Here is a 21070-nt window from a genome sequence, read left to right as displayed (position 1 = left end):
GGTGTTCCTCCAGAAACCGAGGCCCGAGGCCCCGCTTACAGCTGGGGGCGGCCGTGGGTGGGTGTGCCTGCCGCCGAGGAGTGACCCAGATCTGAGTCGGCCGGGAGGGACAGGGTTCATCTGCAAAGCTGCTGCCTGCTGTGTCCCCACTTAGAGCCACGGACAGCTCGGGACCAGGCCAGGAGTCCTCACTTCTCCTCCAGGGTGAGAGACAGGGCAGGCCTGTCCCAGGCTTCTCTCCGGCCCCGTCTTCCTCGCTTGAGTCTGTTCCGGGCTCCCATCTCATTTCCTTCGCCTCCTTCTGGCTGGCTTTGCACGTGTTGTCACCTGCACAGGTGAGAGGACCAGAGAGGGGAGGAGATCTGAGTCCAGGGAGATCCATGGGGCTTAGAATTTGGGTTTTAAGGGGGTTGCTATCTTAGGGCTCTTGGATGCAATTGGCAGACACCTTGTTCCTCCTGCATTTAGCACAAAAGACTCAGGGCAAGCTTCAGGCACAGTTGGATCCAGGGGCTCAGGTGACGAGGTGTTCCCCATGTCTAGTACCTGGTCGCCCCAGAGTAACCATCACAGCTCAGCGGCCCCTGGGGAAGGTAAGCCTGTTTTTCCCCATATTCCAGCAAAAGTCATGGGAGTGAACTTCATCAGCTCAGCTGAGAGTTAAGCCCCTCCCCAAATCCATCGCTGGCAGCTGTAGCTGGGAGGAGGGCTCGCCTCCCCTGGAGTCCAGGACTGAGGGTGCAGGAGGGTGGTAGCCTGAGGGCCAGTGGGGTGTGGTTTGCAAGGAGTGGGTGCTGGGCAGGCAAAGACAACAGCTGTTGGCCACAGCCGGCTCGCTCCATGTGTCAGAGACCAGCCGGGTCGGGGTCCCTGCCCGGCCCCCTCTGTCACAGCCAGTGTCTGTCCTGTTGGGGGGGTGTCACCGATGATTCACTGGGTAAGTGGGCCCAGCGTCTCCCACTGCTGCTGTAATTGGGGGCCTCTGAGGTGCCCGTCCAAGCCTTTGCCCCCGTCGAGGACAAGCCCGCCCTGTCTCTCGCCATCCCCGCCAGGCTCCCCCAGGCTTGCTGAGCCCTCTCTTGTGGCTTCCAGCTGACCACATGTCAGAAGCCACAGGTCACGTCCTGGCAGCCCGTGGGCTGTATTTAGATGTCAGATTGATTTATTGGGCTGGACTTATAGTCTTTTTTTTTTAATAAAAATTGTGAATTGAGAGATGTCTCAAAATAAGCCTTTCTTTGCCTGAAAGGATTGGAAGCTGTGGATCCCCTGGGCTGTGTCCCCGTGTCGGGAGCCACATGGCGGCCACGCCTCCTGTGTCCTTCTCACGGCTCCCCTCCCGGCCCCTGCTCGTCACGGTTCCGGCCTGGCCTAGATGTGTCCAGCGGGTCGTGGCGTCCCCGGCCCTCCCTTCTCTTTTCCCCCCCGCTTCCGGCCTGGGACGCCCCCCCGGAGCCTTGTTAGTCTCGCTCCCTCCACAAACTGGAAATCCAGTCCCGGGGGACGCTGGCCACTCCTGGGTGTGTGAGCATGTGCCCAGCGTCGGGCACTCCCGGCTGCAGGGGCTGGGGGTCCTCGTGGCTCCCCCTCCCTGCTCCTCTTCAGACGCTTACTGGCCCACGAGCGCCCTCGGGGTGATGGCGTGGGCCGGGTGTCCCCGTGGGGGATGGGATGGAGCTGGTCAAGTGGGTCCTTTCCCCCTCGGCCTGGGCGTCTGGGGGCAGCGGGGGCCTCCCAGCGGGGCGTGTGGGAGACGGCCCCTCGGGGTCCAGGCTGGCGGTGTGTTGGGGTGGGGGAGGGAGGGCCGTGGTGAGCGGGTGGGCTCCGGCCCTGCGGCTCTGCTGGCGGGGCTATTCTTAGCAGCTGGAGCATCATCCTCCTTCACATGTGGCGGACGTCCCCCAGAGGTCTGCCCTGAAATGCTCGGGGCGACCCCGCGAATTCCTCAGAAGGCTGTCCTCGAGGGCCCCGCGTGCGGGGAGGGGCGGAGCAGGCGTTTCCGGCCGCTGCACAGCTGTGGACACGTTGGCCAGATGTTGGAGCCGGGGAGTCAGTGGGAACCCGGGGGCCACCGCCGTCACCTCCTCAGGGTGGCCCCCTCTCCTTGGGCCCAGCGAGTGAGGGCGGGGACTGCAGACCTGCGGGCGAGGGTGGCTCTGGGCCTGGCCTGGGACGGCTGCTCCAGGGGCTCCTCTGGAGGGGTGGAGAGTTTCGGGTCAGCCCCTCCCGAGTCCAGGCCTTTTGATCACCTCCTGGGGCCGCCTGGGTGGGAAGCAGCCGGCAGGTCATGAGGTGACTTGGCTGGAGACGAGGCCTTGCCTGTTTCACTTGGTGTTGGGTATGTGGGGCCGCTGCGTGCGGGACCCTCAGCAGTGCCCTCCGGGCAGCCCTGGCAGTGGGAGCCACCACAGAGCAACACAAGCCTGGAGGCCTCCCTGGAGGAGGTGTGTGGTTTTATTTATTTATTTTTAATTTTAAATTGTGTAATACACGTAACATTTATCATGTGACACATCTTGAAGTGCACAGTCGGTGGTGTTAAGTGTATTCACGTTGTTGTGCAACCGTCCCCACCATCGCCAGAACTTTCTCATCTTGCAAAACAGAAACTCGGCACATTAACCACTAACTCCCCACCCCTGCTCTGTCGCTGTGACTCTGACCACTCTGGGCGCTTCATCCGAGTGGAGTCACACAGTGTTTGTCCCTGGGCGTTGGGCTTCTTCAACGAATGCCGAGAGCTGCGTTCCATGGCCCGTCGACCCCTTGGTTGTCGGTTCGTTCCCGTCCCGACAGCAGAGTGGTCGGGCCGGGACCCCAGGCCACTCCTGCCTTAGGATCCGGGCTCCCGGGTTAGGGACGGGGTCCCGGTGCCCACCTTGAGCGCTCACGGGGGGCGGGCGGTGCGGAGCCCCCACCCGGCTGGGCCCTGCGCCCCTCCCCAGGCGGCCTCGCCCGATCCCAGCCGCGGGGTGGGGGGACGTGTTTGGTCAGGTCCCCTGGCTGGTGCCCGCGTCCCGCCACTGCGCAGACGCCCTCCTCTTCTCTGGGCCCCGGCCTCCTGGAGATGAGGTGCCGTGGGGAAGGCCGGCTGGAGGAGCGGCGCTGAGGGACAGCGCGGGCCCGGGCGCGGGACCTGAGGGGGACGGCCGGGGACAGTCCAGCGTGCTGCGTGTGAGCTGCCCAGGCGGAGGGCGCGGCGGCCGGCGTCCTCGTGCAGAGCCTGTGACCCGTGCGGGAGGGCTTGTCACGGCTGCGGTCTCTCTCTTCCTTTAAAATCAAAAGGGGAAAACCAGGAGTCGAGGAGGAAGTGATTTCCAGCAGATCCCGCCTGGCGGGGAGTGGGGCCGGGCGGCCGAGCTGGCCGCGGCCCGGCGGACACAAATGCACCAACTAAATTGGAAACAGAAACGGCCTCCTCGCAGCTCCCACCAGCCTGCCTCCCAGCGGGGGCACCGGGCGCAGGGCGCGGGGCCTGGGCCGGTTTTGGGGATGGCAGTCGAGCCTGGCTGCCTTCTGGCTGTGTGACCTCCGGCAAGAGAGTTTGCCTCTCTGAGCCTCAGTTTCCTGATCTGCTGAATGGGGATAATCTGGTTTGGAGAGGGACCTGGGAGGTGGTAAATGTGGCCTGCAGATGATGGGGGGGTATGAGGAACCCGGGAGGCAGGAGGCGGAATCCAGGGGGGGGCGGTGGAGGCTCTCCGGTGGCTGGGGATCCTGTCTGGGGAGGTGAGAGGGGGGCACCTGGCCTCTGGTTTCCCTGGAAGGTTGGTGTAGGACGTGCGTGGCATTCGGGGTCTCTCATCTGTGACCTTCCAGACAGGCTGCAGTGACTGTTCTGTCCTGGGCCCTGGTTGTCCCGTGGACCTGAGCCCTTCTCCCCACGGCCCCCGGATGTTGGTTCCCCTGAAAAGTCTGGGGTGGGCTCAGGTCAGGCCACTCATTCTGCCTCCCCAGATGCCCGGACCACGTGGGCTCGAGAATGGGGGCTCCCACGGGGCGCTGAGGGGTCTGGCTGAGCAGAGCCAAATCTGGCCAGGCAGCACCAGCCCGCGAGTGACCTTGCTCACGGTGCTGCCCCTCTTTGGCCTCAGTTTCCCCATCTGTAACAAGAGGCTGTTGAGAGGTGAGCTCCCCCCAGGAAGCGCTCTCTGCTTTGTCTGCAGAGTGGGTCCCCCGTCCTGTACAGCCTCCTCGTTAGGGACTCGCTCTGCCATTCGGTCAGCTCACTTCCCCAGCCTTGGTTTGCTCGTCTGCAGAGTGGGGACGGTGATGGTAACCGCCCGTCATTCGCATCATCGTCGTCATTGTTGACTTGCCTTTCCCCTCAGTATCTCGAGCAGCGTAGGGTGGTAACATTGCCCTTGTTTCAGGAACTCTTCTGTGGGCGTCCGGCTTTCTGTAGATCTTTCCTGATGAATCTTCCCACCGGCCCTATGAAGAAAGTTTTACAGATAGAACAAGTGAAGCCCAGAGAGGTTGGTACTGTGCCCAAGGTCACACAGCTACGTAAGTGGCAGAGTTGGGGTTTGAACGCAGTCGGCCACTTTCCACACATGGGAGCCCTGTGGGACGGCAGCGTGCGGGGTCGAGAGGGCGCGTCTCTGGGATTAGGGTGGTCCGCTGGAGGGCACCCCCTCTCCTCAGTGACCGCGGGGCCATGACTCCGCCGGGGCTCCTACTGGGCACTTGATCGCGGGTGGGGCTCGAACTGCCGGCCCTGGGCTCAGTCTGGTGGGGAGACAGCGGGTGAACAGACGGTGGTGGTACGCGGGGTTGGGCCCATGGGGTTGGGCCCACGGGAGGGGCAGGAAGACAGGATCGTGAGAACCCAGGTTGGTGAGTGGCGGTCGGGGAGGGTTCCCGGGAGGGGATGGTGGAGGTGAAGGCTCCATCAACCCAGGGGAACCGAGCCCTCTGCCACTGAGTCCTGTCTGCCGGGCTGCGGATATAAATGAAGGTAGCTGACGGGGAGGGCATGTGGCGAACAGGAGAAGGTGTGCCCATCCGCGTGGGCAGCCCCTGCCGCCTCCAGCCAGTCATGCCTGTGTGGGGACACGGACCTCGGTTTTCCCTCTAAATGATTTTGTTCTGGTAAAATACCCATAATGTAAAATTTACCATCTGAACCATATTGAAGTGTACGGTTAGTTGGGATTCGGTTAGTTGGGTTAGTTAGTTAGTAGATTCACAGTGTGGTGCCGCCATCCCCACTGTCTAGTCCTCACCCCAGAGGAAACCCAATGCCCGTTAAGTAGTCGCTCCCCTTCGTCCTCCCCCAGCCCCGGCTGCCACCAGCTTGCTCTCTGACTCTGGATTCGCCTCTTCCGGACATTTCACATAAATGAGGTCAGACCACACGTGGCATCTTGCACTCAGCATCATGTGTTCGTGGTTCATATGTTCCTTTTCATGGCTGAATAATATTCCACTGCGTGGGTAGACCACATTCTGTTTATCCATCCCTCCGTTGGTGGACATGTGGGCTGTTTCCACTTTTTGGCTCTTGTGAATAGTGCTGCTGTGAACATTCTTGTTCTTTCTGTTTTGCTTTGTTTTATGACCTGTTTTCACTTCCTGGGGTTTATATCCAGGAGTGGAATTGCTGGGTCACGTGGGAACTCTGCGTTTAACTTGGTGAGGACCTGCCAGCTGCTTTCTGCAGAGGCTTCCCTGTCTTACCTCCCACCAGCGATGGGCGAGAGCGGCTTGTTTTAAGAGAAGCTGGGAATTGGAGTTTCCTGTCAAATCCCTCTTTTTAACGCCTCAGGCCGAGCTGGTCTCTGGGGCCTGGGTGAGCTGGACGGGGAGAGGGAAGCGGGTCCCGGGAAAGCTGTCCAGCTGGGAGCAGGTCCGGGGTCTGCGCAACATTCTGGGCGCACGGGAGCCTGTTTTCCTGGCTGTTGCCCGGCACCCCCGCCCACACCGCGCGGCGTGGTGGAGCGTGATGCTCCGAGTGTGGATCCCGCTGGCCACAGGGAAGGTGTGTCTGGGGCTGGAGGCGGCTGGCCTTCTCTCCTTCCCCCGGAGGAGGGCGTGCCAGCTGTGGCTTGAGGAGCGGAAGTGGTGCCCAGGGGAGGGTGGGCCTGGAGTCCCTGCTCTGATCCTGGAGTTTGGGACCAGAGGCTGTTTTCCCTAGGCTGGGGCTTAGGGAGCAGTTGTGTGGGCTTGGGGGTTCACGGGGGTGTTGGTGCTCATGTGTGCCCCTTGGTGGCTGGCAGGGAGCTGACATGTGGGAATGTTAGTGGAATGAAGGTACGCTGGGCTATGGGGTTGGTTAAAAAAGTGAGACCAGAAAAACTCGGGGAAATGGAACAGTTGACATCCGTCAGTCTGTCCGTCCATCCATCTATTCATCTGTCCCTCCCTCCCTCCCTCCATGCCTCACTCCTCCCTCTCCCCCCTCCGTCTGTCCCTCACCCATCCATCCATCCTCCCTCTCCGCTCCCTCCCTGCCTCCTTCATCCATCCCACATTCATCTCAGCACCCATCCTCCATCCCACCATCCATCCGTCCGTGCGTCCGTCCGTCCGTCCGTCCGTCCCCTGTTGGGTACCTGGCTGGGGGCTTCCCCTGTTGGGACAGGTCTGTCCCTGGGTGTCAGCTCAGAGTGGCAGGGCTCTTTGTCTGACGGGTTCACTGCTGTAGCTCCAGTGTCTGGAACGGTGCCTGCACGTCGGAGATGCCCAGATAATTTCCCGATGGACCAGAATGGGGCGGAGACCCCATTTCGATGGGTGTGTCTTGCCCCGTCCCTGTGCGGGGTGAGCAGGTGGCACCCCTGTGGCAGCACCCCGAGTTGGGCTCTGAGTATGGGACCCTTGGCCGCCCCTTGGGCAGAGCCAGGGGCAGGCTGTGGTTGGGGTCCTGGCTGACCTTCTGCCCGGTGAGGGGCAAGGAGGCGGGTCCTATTCCTGCCGGGCCTGCCTGTGCGGGCGGGCGGGCGGGCGGGTGGGGGCCTGTGTCTGTAGGACCCAGGATGGTGGCCCTAATGGGGTTGGGATTACAGGTGAGCTGGCCCTTTCACCCACGCCCGACACACAGAGGCCTGTGCCCATCACTCCTTGACAGAGGGCAGAGCTGAAGTTTCCTCTAACCCAGGGACGCCAGGGCGGGCTTGTTCTAGGAGACCCTGCAGGTCACCCCTGCCCGGGGGCGTGTGCCCTTCCCACCTCGCTCGGAGTGAAGCCCCGTGTGGCCTCCCAGGGCCCTTGCTCACTGAGCGCTCACCACCCAGGTCTCCCTGCTGTTCCTCTCCTACCTCAGGGCCTTTGCACTTGCCGTTCCCTCGGCCTGGAACACCCTCCCCCAGACATTTGCACGTTTCCCTCCCTGGCTTCTCCACGTCTTGACTTACAGGCACCTTGTGATGGGGCTGTCCCTGACACTCCCTTCCCTCCTCCTGATTTTCTCCATGGCATGAGACCTTCTCACATCCTGTAATTACTCTGGTCTCGCCCACTAGAATGTCAGCTCCGTGAGGGCGGGGATTTGGGGTCTGTTATTTGCTGCTTCGTCCCAGCACCTGTCCCACGAGAGGTGCCTGTAAATCGTAGTTGACAGTGGCGAGCCGCCAGGGCAGGGGCAGGAACTCTCCCCTCGCTCCTGCCTCTGATGGCCGTGCAGGCTCCTCCGGGCCAGGGCAGGTGAGGCTCTCCTGTGCCACCTCCCACGGGGCTTTCTGTGTCTCGGGACTCATGTGAGAGCCGGATCCTGGGCATCCGCTCTGCGCCACGACTCCCTGCTGAAGGTGCCCATTGAGTACTTGGCCGGTTCCCCGATGTGAACAGCCCGCCAGGAACTAGGAGCACGAGGGGTAAACAGGAGCTTCGTCCTAGCTGGCGTTTCCGCAACATCTTAACCTCACATCCCGGGACCACTTCTGCCCTCACGTCCCCCGTGCTGGCTGCGGGCCTCGGCTCTCCTCCCGCAAGCTGCCTGGCGCGTTTTTGTTCGGTGGATGTTTATTGGGCGCCTACTGTGTGCCGGGCTCTGGGATATAGCAGTGAACAAGACAAGTATTTCTGAGTACCTGCTGTCGTGGGTTCAGTAGCGTCTCCCCCAAAATTCGTGTCCACCTGGAGCCCATGAACATGACGGTATTTGGAAAGAGGGTCTTTGCAGATGTCATCAGTTAAGATGAGGTCAAGGGTGTCTGGTGTCCTTTTAAGAAGAGGAGACACAGAGACCCACAGGGAGAAGAGGCCCCGTGAGGAGGACGGGCAGACTGGAGGGACGCGGCCCCAAGCCAGGGATGCCTGGAGCCGCCAGGGGCTGGAGGGACCGGAAGGGCCCTCCCCAGGGCCTGGAGGAAGCACGGCCCTGCTGACGCCTTGACTTCTGGCCTCCAGAGCAGTGGGACCTAAATTTCTGTTGCTTTCCCCACCCAGCGTGTGGCACTTTGTGAGGGCAGCCCCAGGAAACTGGTCCACCTACTGTGTGCCGGGCCCAGGCCTCTCACGGGGGTTAGCAGGCAGCGAGTTATGGAGCAGCTACCGTACGTCGGGGACCCTTCTAGGTGCTGCAGGGACTGTGGGGAGCGAGACTGCTGGGGGCCCTGCCCACAGGCTCCCCTGCGCCTGTGTGTCTCGGGTGGAGGTGGGTGGAACAGACCGTGTCCCCTCCGTGGGGCCCGTGGCTTCTCCGAGCCCCCAGCGGGCTCTGAGGGTGTGTGTGTGTGTGCGTGTGCTGGGGCCTCTCTCCTCCTGGCGTTCGAGTTTTGATCGTGAGGCTCCCCACCTGCTGCCAGCTCCAGTTCCAGGGGGATTTCAGGCACGTGTGCGGGTGGCCTCCCTGCATCTGCCCCCTGCCCCGCTTGGCCTGGAGGCCCCGCTTCCTTCCGCCGACCCGGCACCTGACAAGCCCCCACCCGCCTCGCCCCCAGGGACGGCCCAGCCCCAGCGCTCCCCAGATCCGACCCGGGCTGCTCACCATACGGAACAGCCGTGGCACACGTCATGGTGTGGCCTCAGCCGGCCTGCCTGGGGCTGGAGAGGAGTGTGGGGGCTGGAGGCCCCGCAGAACCTTCCAGCGCCCCCACCCCAGGAAGGAGGCCTCTGCCCATCGGGGTGGGGTCGGATGCAGGTGTGGTGGGCTCCGGCCTCACCTCGTGCTACTGGTGCTTGCCTCCGCTGGACGGGCTCCTTCATTGGGTACCGGCTGTGTGCCCGCTGGGACATGCCTGGCGTGAGCGGGCAGCAGGGCAGACACAGAGCCACGGCCGGGAAGCTGTGCCAGAGCCGCCTGCTGGATGGGCACAAGGGAGTGTGGGGCGCGTGGGATTGCGGGGTGCCGCCCTGGGGGCTCCCGTGGACCCTCCCATGGGCAGCTGAGTGGCCCTGGCCATGGCCCCCTCCGGGGTAGGTGAGGCAGGGGGAGCCCCGGCTGGGGACTGTGCCCGGAGCCCCTGCCACGGCCGGGCTGGAGTGTGCGGCCCTCCCCGGCCGGCCCGGTGGCCCCAGCGTCGTGGTTCGTGGCTTGGTTGTACGAGGCCTGGCTGGGCCTCAGTGTCCCCGTCTGGGGCTCAGAAGCGTCCCACGCCGCGCGGCTAAGCAGTCCTTAACCTCGCCGAGGCGCTGCCCCTTCTCCTCGGGGCCCGGGCTTATTGAGCACCTGCTGTTTACCAGGCCCCGCAGCCGGGCTTCACCAGCACCCCGGCCCCCTGTCCGCAGCTGAGGAAACTGAGGCTCGGAGCCGTGAGGCACCTTGCCCGAGGAAGGGGGTGAAGGGCCCCCATCCCTGGGGGGCTGCTTGGCCTCCCTCACCCCGCCGCGAGCCGTCTCTGAGGCCTGCAGGGTCTCCGTCCCGACTGTCACGCCGTCTGCCTCTTCTCCATCTGTGTCACTGTGGCCCCGGTCCTGCCGGCGCTGGCTCTGGCTTGGACGGTTGCAGTAGCCTCTCAGGTCTCCCGGCCCCACTCATGCTCCAGCGTCTGCTCGTGGAACACCATGACTCTTTGCCCTTCTCCTCTGCAGCCTTCTGTGGCTCCCCGTGGCCTTAGAACAGAAGCCGTCCTTCATGGCCCCGGGGCCTCGAGTGATGGCTTGCCCTGCCCGCCTCATGCTCAGTGACCTTCTCACACAGGCAGTGCCCTGTCTCACCTCCCGGAGCGCCGTCCCTCCCCGTCCCTGACTGGCTCTGCACACGCTCTGGGGAGTGCTCCCTGACCCGCCTCCCCCTCCCGGGGCTGGGGTCGCCCTGGGCGCCTCTTGTCTGCCCTGCCGCATCCCCTGGAGCCCCAAGACCGTCCACGGCCTGGACCCCGCCTCATTCGCTAGCTGGGGGCTCAGCTCGCAGTGGGGACCCCAAATGTCTGTAGATAAGCGGATGCCCACTGCCCTGTCCTGACCCCAAAGCCAGACCCTGCGGTGATGTCGAGGCCGCTGTGTTGCATTCCTACAATAGTCTGGGTTCCGCTCTCAGAACCCTTTCCAGCCAAGGCCAGATCCAGGAGACCCTCCCGTTGCCCCGGGGGTCTCTCTCATCCTCTCCTACCCCTGTCTTTGACGAAGTCATGTCATAGTTTTCCTAGACATTCACCTCCAGACCTTGCTGCTGAAGTCAAAGCTTCAATTTTTGTTTCCACTCACGATGCTCTGCAAGCACTACGTTTATCTAGTTTCAAAGCATTCCCGTCATTGCCCATCCCCGCCCCCTGGAACCACCAGTCTGCTCTCTGTCTCTGTGGATTTGCCTGTTCTGGACGTTTCATATCAACGGAATCATACAACATGTGGCTTTTTGTGTCAGCTTCTCTCACTCAGCATTGTGTTTTTAAGGTCCATCCACATTGTAGCAGGTGTCAGTGCTTCATTCCTTTTCCTGGCTGCGTTATATTCTCCTGTGTGGATGGACCACAGTCTGTTTAAGCTTCCATCAGTTGACAGACATGTCGGTGTTTCCACTTTTTGGCTGTAGTGAAAAATGCTGCTCTGAACACGCACGTACGTTTGTTGGAGTCCTTGTTTTCATTTCTCTTGGGTAGGAGCCTACCAGTGGAACTGCTGGGTCATATGGTAATTCTGTGTTTAACGTTTTGAGGATCTGCCAAACTGATTTTCCTAAAGATTTTTTTTTGAGCTGGCGACAAATGCAGCTGAGGTTGGAGGGGTGGAGATTGGCTTTAATAAATAAGCCTGTGGTGGATGAGGGAGGCACGAGATCCCGAGTCTCCTGGCTCTGGGGACAACCTGCATGTGAGGACGCTGGGCTGGGAGCCAGAGGGACAATGCCTTGATGGGTGGGTGGCGGGGGCTGCAGCCCCCCAGCGTGGCGGTGGACACCTTGTGAGTGTCCAGGGAGTGGGGAGACAGCCAGGCTCCGGCCTTGGCACGAGGTGGGGGGGATGCGACCGAGGGTTCTCCAGGGGCGGTTTGAGAAGGTGTCGCCTCCCCGGCTCCTGGAGCCCGCGTGCAGTGCACACCCTGAGCGTCTGTCAGGGGCCTGCCGTCCTCAGTCAGCGTTTCGTTAGGAAAAGGAGGTGAGAAAAGCTGTGGGTAAATTAGTCTTCTCACCGCCTTATGCAGTGCAAAATCAAAGAACAATCCGGAAGTCGCCTGTGGTGCTCTTGGAGGAGGGGCAGGCAGCGTGACATCTCCCCCCAAAGTCCTGGCCGCGTCTCCTCGGAGAGAGGGGCAGCTGTTTAAACCCAGGAGAGGCGAGTAGGATGCGCTCTGCTGCCTTGGAAGACCGGGGTCTGCTGGGCTCTGAGACGAGCTGGAGCAAGGGGACTGGGGAACAGGGTCCGGCTCCGGTGGCCGCACCGCCCCCTCTCCCAAGCCCAGTTGCTTGTCTCTGGGCTGCAGGTCAGATGCCACGTTGCCCTCGAGAGCTGGCAGGGCAGCCCTGCCTCCCGTCCCCGTCGGAGCGTCGCTGTGACTGGGCTGCGGGGCCGGTACCCGCGATGGTGACGATGGGAGCTCCCGTGTGCAGAGCAGGACCTGTTCCCACGTTCGTAGGAATTACACGTACGTCCTGCTGGGTGGCTGGGAAAAGTCCCCATGGGCAACTTCCTGAGGGGTCATAGGTGCGTCAGCCTTGGCTCTGGAATTCCCTGCCTTTTTGTGGGGGAAGGATTGACAGCACCCAACTGAGGGATTGCCCCCTCCATGACTCCTTCCTCTCCTGGTGAGTCAGAACTTTGGTGGCAAGTGACAGGAACCCAGCTTGGGCTGGTGAAGGCAGAACGCCCAGAAGGAGCGCCTCGGCTCCCCTAAAGGAACACGCAGGCTTGATCAGCCTTCAGGCATGGCTGTCATCAGGGGCCGACTGCGCTCTCTCCGGCTCTGCCTTCCTGCCAGTGGGCATGGTCTCCGCCAGGCTCCTGCCACTTGGTGGCCCCGAGAGATCCAGGCTTCGCCCTCCCAGCTTAGAGCCCCAGTAGAGAGCGCCTGTACTGTGGTTCCTCCAGCAAGTCTCAAGGCGGACTCTCATTGGCTCAGATTGGCTCACATGTCTATCCAAGAACCAGTCACTGGCCCAGGGGAGGCAGGGGCCTGATTGGCCAGGCCTGGATCACATGACCTCTCCTGGAGCCTGGGGAAGGAGGATGGTTCTGGAAAGGAAGGTCAAGTGTACAGTAGCAGAAGGTGGAGGTAGGGAGTAGGGTGCAGTTGGTGCCCCATTCTTCCTCTGGTCACCTGGATCTTAGGCTTCCCTCCAACATCCCCCCACATTAGACGCCCAAGGGGCAGATCCCCAGTGGAGGGTCCAGGGCGTCCTCCCCACTGGAGGACAGTTGTCAGCTGGCAGGCGGGGCGATGAGGGCCGTCGGGTTGAAATCACAGGGGCCGGGGTACGTTCTCTTCACCCGATCACGTGAGATGCCGCCCTCACCGTCGCGTGGGGACACCCAGAGCCGGGCCCCGCACCATCTTGGATTTCCTCAGCTGGGGGGTGACCGGGGGATGGCTTTGCACGTGGCGGGGCTGGATGGACACGCCTTCTCTGAGTGGCTGAGTGTGGAGGAGGCTGGGGGTGCCGGGCTCTCCATCCGGCCACGGGCAGAGGAGCCGGTGCTGCGCCCAGGCAGGCGAATGGAGAGTGGCCAGCAGAGAAGGCAGAGGGTCCTGGGGGGGGGGGCCAGGGATTTCTGGGTGGAGGCAGCGTCCGCCGCGGGCGCCTCTGCTCCCTTGGCTTGAGTCCATTCTTCCTTCTGGGTCTCAGTTTCCCCGTCTGTAAAGCCATTGGACTGTTTCTAGGTTCTTTTCAGCGTGGACACGGTGGTCTCTGCCCTGGAAGGCACCACGTGCCTGCCCCCGGGAGCCATCTGGGGCCCAGCCGGCTCTTGTCTGTGTCCTCGGCCGGTTCCCCAGTGTGGCCCTCGGCGTCCCACTCCCTCCACTCCCAGCCCATGTCTGCGCCAACGTCACGTCTGTTCTGCTCCCACGTCACAGTGTCACCTGCCTGCAGAGGGTCACTGGGAGGCCCAGGCAGGCCTGGCCTTGCCCGGGTCGTGCTGTGACCTGTGCTCTGCCCGAGCTGACCCTGTCCTCCACTGCCCCACCCTGCCTCTCAGGACAGGCCTGGCACCGGCCTGCCAGGGCTGCCAGGTGCTTTGGGAGAACTTTGCCCCATGTCTCCAAAACCCACAGAGGCCTTGGGGTGAGGTTGGGTGGGCCGAGGGGGCTTGGGAGACTTTGGGGGGTGCCGCCCACAGAGTTGGGGTTCCTGTGCCTGCTGAGTGGGGGCCTTGGTGGTGGGGCGGGCACGGCTCTCCCAGTGTGGCCTGTGTGGCCTGGTCTGAGGCTCAGAGGGTCCACAGACGCCCACCGCATTCTCCCTCTGCTGTCAGCGGGGAGCAACCCAGCGGCAGGAGGAGGCCCCAGAGGACCCCGTGTGCCGGCTCCTCCTCACGGGGCCAAGGGAAGGCCTTGGCCCCACCGGGGCCCACGGGGAGCCGCTGCCCGTGGCTGACCGTGCTTTCCTGTCTGGTTTCCTCACAGGTGCCTGTGACAGGGCGGCCTGCCAGCAGATGACGACCACTGGACTTTAACCTTGGTGGCCACTGAGAGGAAGCTTACTGGGGCCCAAGAGCCCCCCTGACGCCCACCGCCATGTCGGGATCCACGCAGCCCGTGGCACAGACGTGGAGGGCCACCGAGCCCCGCTACCCGCCCCACGGCATCTCCTACCCCGTGCAGATTGCCCGGCCCCACACGGTAAGGGGCACGCCTGTGTTGGGGTCACCTTTGGGGCCTTCTTCTGTCCTCAAGCCCCGGCTCTGGTCCTTTTCTCCTCAGAGCCGGGCAGGTGGGGCTCACTGTGTCCCCCGAGGGGAGGGGGCTGCCTCGGCAGAGACCACTGGCGCCTGGGGCCTTCCCAGGCCCTGGGGCGTCTGGAGGAATCTCTTAGTTCAAAGCTGGGAAGATGGAGACCAGGGCTGGGCTGAGCTGGCGTCTCTGCCTCTCGGAATTGTGGGTGGAATTTGCATGCAAACATGGAGTGCCCGCTGTATACACTCTCCTCTCAGCCCAGCCTCGCCTCGGCTCCCTCCTTGCTTTAGGATTGGGGGGCTTCCTGGGGACCACTGTTCGCAGTCCCGCCCCGGCCCGGTCCTCGGCCCTGGAGCTTGTTCCCCTGGCGATGCTCGCGGCCCTGAGACGCTGAGGCCCGGCGCATGTCGTGTCCCTGAATCCCCGACTGGGGGTCCAGGGTGGGTTCTGCTGCAGGGGTGACCTGCCCCTGGGGGAGCAGGCGTGCTCTCTGGGTGCCGGCCCCACACATGGGTGCCCCCAGTCAGCTCTCCGAGGCTGCACCCACCGTCCGCCTTCCAGCGGGGCCCCGTTTCCTGCCTTCACCTCTAGCTGCATGGTGTGGCCCTGAGGATGGGCCTTTGGTTCTGCTCTGTTGGCATTTATTGGGTACCTGCTGTATACCGTGTCCTCGGGTGCCTGCCAGAGGGCTCTCGGGGTTCTGGGCCTCCCCCATTTGACCTCTTGGCTGCTCGGTGAGAGGGCGTGAGGCCTCGCAGGCACAGTGGGGCAGAAGCTGGCTCTGCGCCTGTGTGTGTGCGCGCCTGTGTGTGCGCGCCTGTGTGTGCGCGCCTGTGTGTGTGCGCGTGTTGGGGCGTCTGTCCTGCTTGTCTGGCACGGTCCCTCCCCGTGAGCACAGAGGAAATGGCGTGGGAGGGCATTTCCATCAGTGAGCGAGGCATTTTTGCATATGAACCCGATGGCCCAGCCTGGGGGTGTCCCGTCACAGTGGCCTCCCGAGGACTTGGCCCCAGCGCTCTCAGAGCAGCTGGGATGCTCGGGGCGTTAATGGGCCCTGTGACCAGGACTTTCCCCTGGGCGGAGTCTCCAGTTCTCACCAATAGCCCAGCGTAAGGGGGTCTCACGGTGCCGTCCCATTTTGCAGACGAGGGACTCAGGCCGGGTGGTTGAGTCACTGGGAGAAGCCGTCTACATCAGCCTCAGGGTCTGAGCCGCCGTGTCGCGGAGGCCTCTATTTATTGGGCACCTACTGTGTGCCCGGGGCGGAGGAATATGCTCCTGGGGCGAGTTGTTATGCTGTATGGTCATCTTTATTATGATCACCAGCAACGAGAGGAATCAGAGCCTCCCTTCCACAGCTGCTGCAGGGCGAGTGTGGGTTCAGAGCCTTTTGTGCAATTGCACAAGCTGCTCGTCATCCCGAGTGGGGACGCTGTGCTCCCCACTCTGCAGATGGGGACTTGTTGCAGGAGAGGAACCGAGACAAGTTGCTTCACGTCTCTGAGCCTCAGTTCTTCATCCATGAAATGGGGTGACGAGAGCGCCCGTCTCCTAGATCCCGTGGGGATTAGCATGGCGATCTGCGTCACGTCCTCATGGGAGAGCCTGGCGCACACTCAGCCCGCTGTGTCCGTTGGCTGTTATTATTACTGGTCATTGTCGCTGCACTGCGGCTGTCTGGAGGGGCCGCTTCCCTGGGGCCCTGGCGGATGCCGCTGGCGTCTGTCCTGTTTCTCGTCCCCTCTCCCGGCTCACACCCCTCTCCCACCTCCTTCTCCGAGGACCCAGCCTCCAGCCCCCATAGCCCCTACCGTCCCGCCTGCCCTTTGCCCCCGCTGGGCCCTCTCCTGGTCACTTGGGGTCACTGGCTGACCCCAGACACCGCCCACTCTTCCCCCACGGGGCCCTCAGTGATGCAGGATGTGGTTGCACAGGGCCCAGTGGTTACGCCCCTCCAGGCAGGAGGCTGAGGCCGGGGTGGGCGGGGGCCCTGGGCACCTGCGGGGCGCGGCGTCCCCGTCCTGGGTGGTGGCAGCAGTGGCCCCACTCTCTGACCACCCCGCCTCATGCTGGGGCGCCCAGCCGGAGCCCCTGCTTGTTACTTGGAAGGCGGAGCAAGCGTTCTGGGCCTCCCGGGGAGTCTTGCTCTCCTGGGCGTGTGGAGGGCTGGAGCCGCTTTCCCTTGGCTGGCGGGAAGTGAGCGCTGGGGTCTGTCGTCTGGAGGCCCCTCCCTGCGCTGACGGCCCCGTGTGCCCTAATCCCTTCCCACCAGCCCACCCTACAGACAGAGCACGGTTTGTGAGCTGTCCCCATTTCTGAGTCTTCGGAAGACAGAGGGTGGAGGAAAGGGGAAACTGAGGCACAGAAAGACAATGCCCCATCCAGGAGTGGGATCCCAGGAGTCCCGGCTCCTGCAACAGCGGCTGAGGCAGGTCTGCGGGGAAGGGGGTCGGGGCCTGGCCCTAGTGACCTGTGACCTGCCCGGGACTCGGCGCACTCCACACACGCTCCCCACAGGCTTGCCTCCCTGGGTGGCACCTCCTGGCCCTGGAGGCCCCTCCTGGGGTGCCCTGCACACAGGGCTGCTTTGATGGCGAGTCCCCCCAGAGCCCGGAAGACCCCCAGATGTGGGTTTGAATCCCTGTTCCTCCCCACTTGCTGGGTGACAGCGGGCGGCTCACTTAACCCCGGGGGCCAGCCTGTTTTCCCGTCTGCCGTGTGGGCGTCGTGGGGCTGAGCGTTGGTGGGGATGTTTGTGAGGTGCGCGGGGTGGCAGGAGGCTGGAGGGGGGCCTCTTCCCCCCGGGACTGCAGGACCCCGGACTATGAGAGGGGCTGTGGGGTGGTGCGGGCCGTGCCTTGGCCTGCGTCGTCTCCAGGCTCGTGTTACGGCCGACACAGACGGGAGGCGTGCGGATGGAGGCCTGGACCCCGAGGCCCTGGACCCGCGTCCCCTGACCCGGCCTCCGACGCGCTCCGAGCTCTCGACGTCGGCAGTGCCCATCGCTCCTTGAATCCTGCCTGCTCCCGCTACGGAATCGCTGCCCTGTTCTCTCCGTCTCCGCGGTCTCGGCTCCCCCCGCCCCACAGCCTCAGGACCCCCCACGTCTCTCTCTGAGGGTCTCCCAGCATTGAGGTCCCGACACACGCTCCCTCCCTGCGTCCTTTCGGGCTTCCTGCGGCCCAGCTCCGTTCTGTCTTCTCCCCAGGTCCCCGGGCCCCCGAGGTCTGCTGAGCTCCCACAGCCCTGTGCTGAACGAATGTGTTCACGTCAGGAGACGCAGGGTCTGAGTCCCAGCGCTGCTGCTTCCTGCCGTGTGGCCTTGGGCAAGTTACTTAACCTCTCTGTGCCTCAGTGCAGAAGGGCAGTTGAGAGCAGGCTCTGGAGCCAGACCGCTTGCGTTCACGTCCTGCTTCAGTGATGTCCTAGCTGTGAAACTGGACAAGTGGCCTCACCACCCCTGGCCTCGGTTTCCCCATTGGCTGAGTGAGGGTAGTTATAAGATTGTGAGGTTCAGATGAGTTGATGTGTGCACGGGTGTCCGCACGACGCCTGGACAGAGCTGATACAGTGTGATGGTGACGATGGGGATGGTGGTGATGGTGATGGTGATGATGTGGTTGCTGTTCTGGGGACAACATAGCCATTAGCATCCTTTCCCGTTTCGCCCCCAGGGTACGCTGGGCGTTTTCTCTAGAGGGTGGTTGGCAGACCTTCTCTGTAAATGTTTCAGCTTTCCAGCCATGTGGTCTCTGTCACAACTGCCCGGCGTGACAGCCGCTCAGCCAGGACGTGCAGTGGCCGTGGCTGTGGCTGGTGACGCTGAGAACCGGCCGGGCCTAGTTTGCTGCTCCTGCCCCAGATCAGCGCTTATCAGACTCCCGGTGGGAACGGCGGGTCTGTGTAATTTCCAGTTTGTCACAAACTGATACGTGGTCCTACTGCGTGTGACCCAGTTCACAGACGTGGGGACTGGTCTGGGCCGAGGCCGGTAGGATGCGTGCTGGCCGTTCACTTGGATGTCACTGTCGTGTCAGTGCCCTCTCGAGGGTCTAATGCTTGCGTCCTCTGTGCCCACCTTGTCGCGGGCCGGCGACGTCGTGGACCTCACGTGGACCAGTGCTGCCCTGGGCCAAGGGTCACGGGCCCAGGAGCCTTCTGGGCCAGAGGGGACGTGTGTGTTTGTGTGGTGGGGGACGGCGCAGGACCGGGCGATTGGAGTGTCAGGGGCTTGGCCCGTATCCTGGATGTTCCCCGGGGTGGTCTCTGCCTTGGCTTTGAGGCCCCTCCTGCGCTCAGTTCCAGGCGCTTGCAGATGCCTCCGGAGGGATGGTTTGGCCTCCAGAGAGAGCCTGTTGGGAGACCCCTTGCTGGGAGCATCATTCATTCATTCACTCGTTCATTCATTCAGCAGACACTTAATAGGCATCTCCCGTCCCGGTGCCCTTGTAGGCCCGGGAGTGTGGCTGTGAACGGAGCAGAAGCATCCCTGCCTCGGGGAGCTGATGTTTCCCTGGGGGACGCTGAGCAGACGGGAGGAGGGATGGCTGAGGCTGGGGAGTCCTCACTGGAGTCCGGGGTCAGGGAAGGAGGCCTCACCGAGAAGCCGAAGTTGGAGTCGAACCTGAAGGAAGCCAGAGGGCCAGGCATGGGGAAATCTGGCTCAAGAACGTTCCAGGCAGAGGAAATGGCACGTGCAAAGGCCCCGAGGTGGGAGCTCTCTTGACCATGGCCCTGCCACTCCAGGAGGGACCCATGAGGCCAGGGTCAAACTGAGTTCCGCATGAGGAACACCCCTTCTCCTCCTACAGCCACCGAGGAAAACCACCCCCCCAGCCCCGTGCACAAACATCCCCAGGATCCGGGTGCAGCATGTGACTCGAGGCCCAGAAGCCCCGGCCCCTCTGTCTTTGTGGCCCCACAGGACCCAGCCAGGGAGGCGCCGGCTGGTCTCCTCCTGGGTAAATTGCTTTTCCACAGCCACCTGTCACTGCCCGGGGAGTTTTAGGGTGTAATTTATCAGCAAGCCCCGATTTCAGCTTTGGGGAGAAGCTGCCAAGGCTGTGTGTGTGGTGCCCCTGGAGACGCTTCTTCCCTCCTTCTCCGAGCAGCAACTCTGGGAATACGTGCAGGGCGCAGGGCCAGCTCCTGCTCCCCAAGCAGAGTTTGCACCGTGGCCCGTGGGGCAGGTTCAGAACCCGCGGCCTGCCCCTCCCGTCCCTCCGCAGGAAGCCGGCTTAGCCTCTTCGTGCATCTCAGAACCTTCCTCCTTGTTGCTGTGTGACCTGGGCAAGTCCCTTACCCTCTCTGTGCCTCTGATTTCTCACTTTGGTGTGGGGCCACCCATAATACCCACCTCGTGGGGTTGCTGTGGGGGTGAAATTAATATATACAGCATTTAGTGGCAGGTGCACACAATAGGCAGTTTATGAATATCGGATACTGTTATTTTTATACTATAATTAATGTGTTGTTAGCGCGTGGAGAGTTCTCAGGCTCTGAGATGTGGCGGGGAGCTCTCCAGCCTGGGTGCCTGGTGCATTCGTGCTCATGTGACCACCCTGGCCCCCACCTGGGTCAGTTTCTCTCTGTCCCCCACAATTCTTGCCTCCTTGTGCAGCTTCCAGGCGCCCTTGGGGTCCCCGGCCTCCGCCTTGGGGTGGCGGTTCGTGTGGACCCCACGGAAATGGCCGCCAGGGCGCTCCGTGGAGGGACTTTGCTGACGAGCTCATCCCACTTGGCTGCTAAACTGGGAAACCGAGGCCAGAGTGTTGGTGCACTCTCCCCACGCCCCACTGCAGGCCTTGTGCCCCGAGCCTCCTCCCGCCCCGGCTGGCAGTGGTGGCCCCGTCTCCGAGGCTCCCCCCAGGGAGTGGACCGTGTGGTAAAGCCTGGCTTTTGTGCGGAAGAGCCGGTGGGGGGGCGTTCTCCCCCCGGAATCTGCACGGCCTGCTGGTCTCTCCTCACACCTCCGTGCACGTGCGCGGAGTGCATCCTGCCTGGCGGCTGGCAGCATGGTCCCGGAGGACCCCTCCCTCCCGCCAGCCCTGTCTCCTTCCCGCCCCGCTTCTGAGCACCTGGTGCCTGGCGCTTGCTTCTAGACTTCAGCCCGTCTCTGCCTTCTGGAAGCTGCCCTCGGCTTTGGGGGAGTCCCTGGAGAGTTAAGGGGGATCAGTGGTAGGAGGCGGGGAGGCCTCCTTCCCTCTGGGTCAGGCATCCATTTCAAAGATGGGGAAACTGAGGCCCAGAGGGTTTGAGTGATGGACAGATACGTCCCGCCTGAGGCCCTCAGCTCTTTGTCTCCGAGTTGGGCTGCCTGGGAAGGCCCTTCCCTCAGTGTTTCCAGCCTCTGGGGTCGGTGGGTCCCTGCTGGTTCCAGTTACTCGTCCTCTCTAGCCTCTGGCCTCCCAGCCTCTTACGTGTGTGCTTTGGAGAGTGTGAAACAGGTACCTTCCCACACACTTGCCTGGTATCATCTAATTCTCTTTGCAGAAATAACTCCTTAAAAAAAATAAATAAGGGGGCCGGTCCGGTGGCGTAGCGGTTAAGTGTGTGTGCTTCGCTGCGGCGGCCTGGGGTTCGCCAGTTCGGATCCCGGGCACGCACCGACGTACCACTTGGCAAGCCATGATGTGGCGGCATCCCATATAAAGTGGAAGAAAATGGGCACGGATCTTGGCCCAGGGCCAATCTTCCTCAGCAAAAAAAGAGGAGGATTGGCATCAGATGTTAGCTCAGGGCTGATCTTCCTCACAAAAAAAAAACAAAAAAAGCCAGACAGCAAAAGAATGACTAAATTTTTATGGGAAAATTTGGAGAATTAAGGAAGGTGCCAAGAAGAAAATAAGTCACCTGC

At 62.6% G+C, this 21070-nt stretch overlaps 1 protein-coding gene across 19 annotated transcripts in view; it reads left to right on the top strand.

Moving 5' to 3' along the window:
* NCOR2 (nuclear receptor corepressor 2) overlaps positions 1-21070 on the top strand; it is a 216405-nt gene that overhangs the window by 52834 nt on the left and 142501 nt on the right. For 18 of the 19 annotated variants that reach the window (XM_087423434.1, XM_087423444.1, XM_087423436.1 and 15 more), the window contains one exon: positions 13945-14160. The exons of the other annotated variant lie outside the window; for it this stretch is intronic. In XM_087423434.1, coding sequence (XP_087279560.1) covers positions 14056-14160 — 105 coding nt within the window. In that variant the 5' untranslated portion in view covers positions 13945-14055. The remainder of the gene's footprint in view (positions 1-13944; positions 14161-21070) is intronic. 19 annotated transcript variants of the gene reach the window in all.

This window comes from Ceratotherium simum, chromosome 35, assembly GCF_057802395.1.
Source record: "Ceratotherium simum simum isolate JZ-2026a chromosome 35, ASM5780239v1, whole genome shotgun sequence".
Lineage (NCBI taxonomy): Eukaryota > Metazoa > Chordata > Mammalia > Perissodactyla > Rhinocerotidae > Ceratotherium > Ceratotherium simum.
Note: the sequence above shows the minus strand (reverse complement) of the source record. Positions and strands in the feature narration are given on the sequence as shown.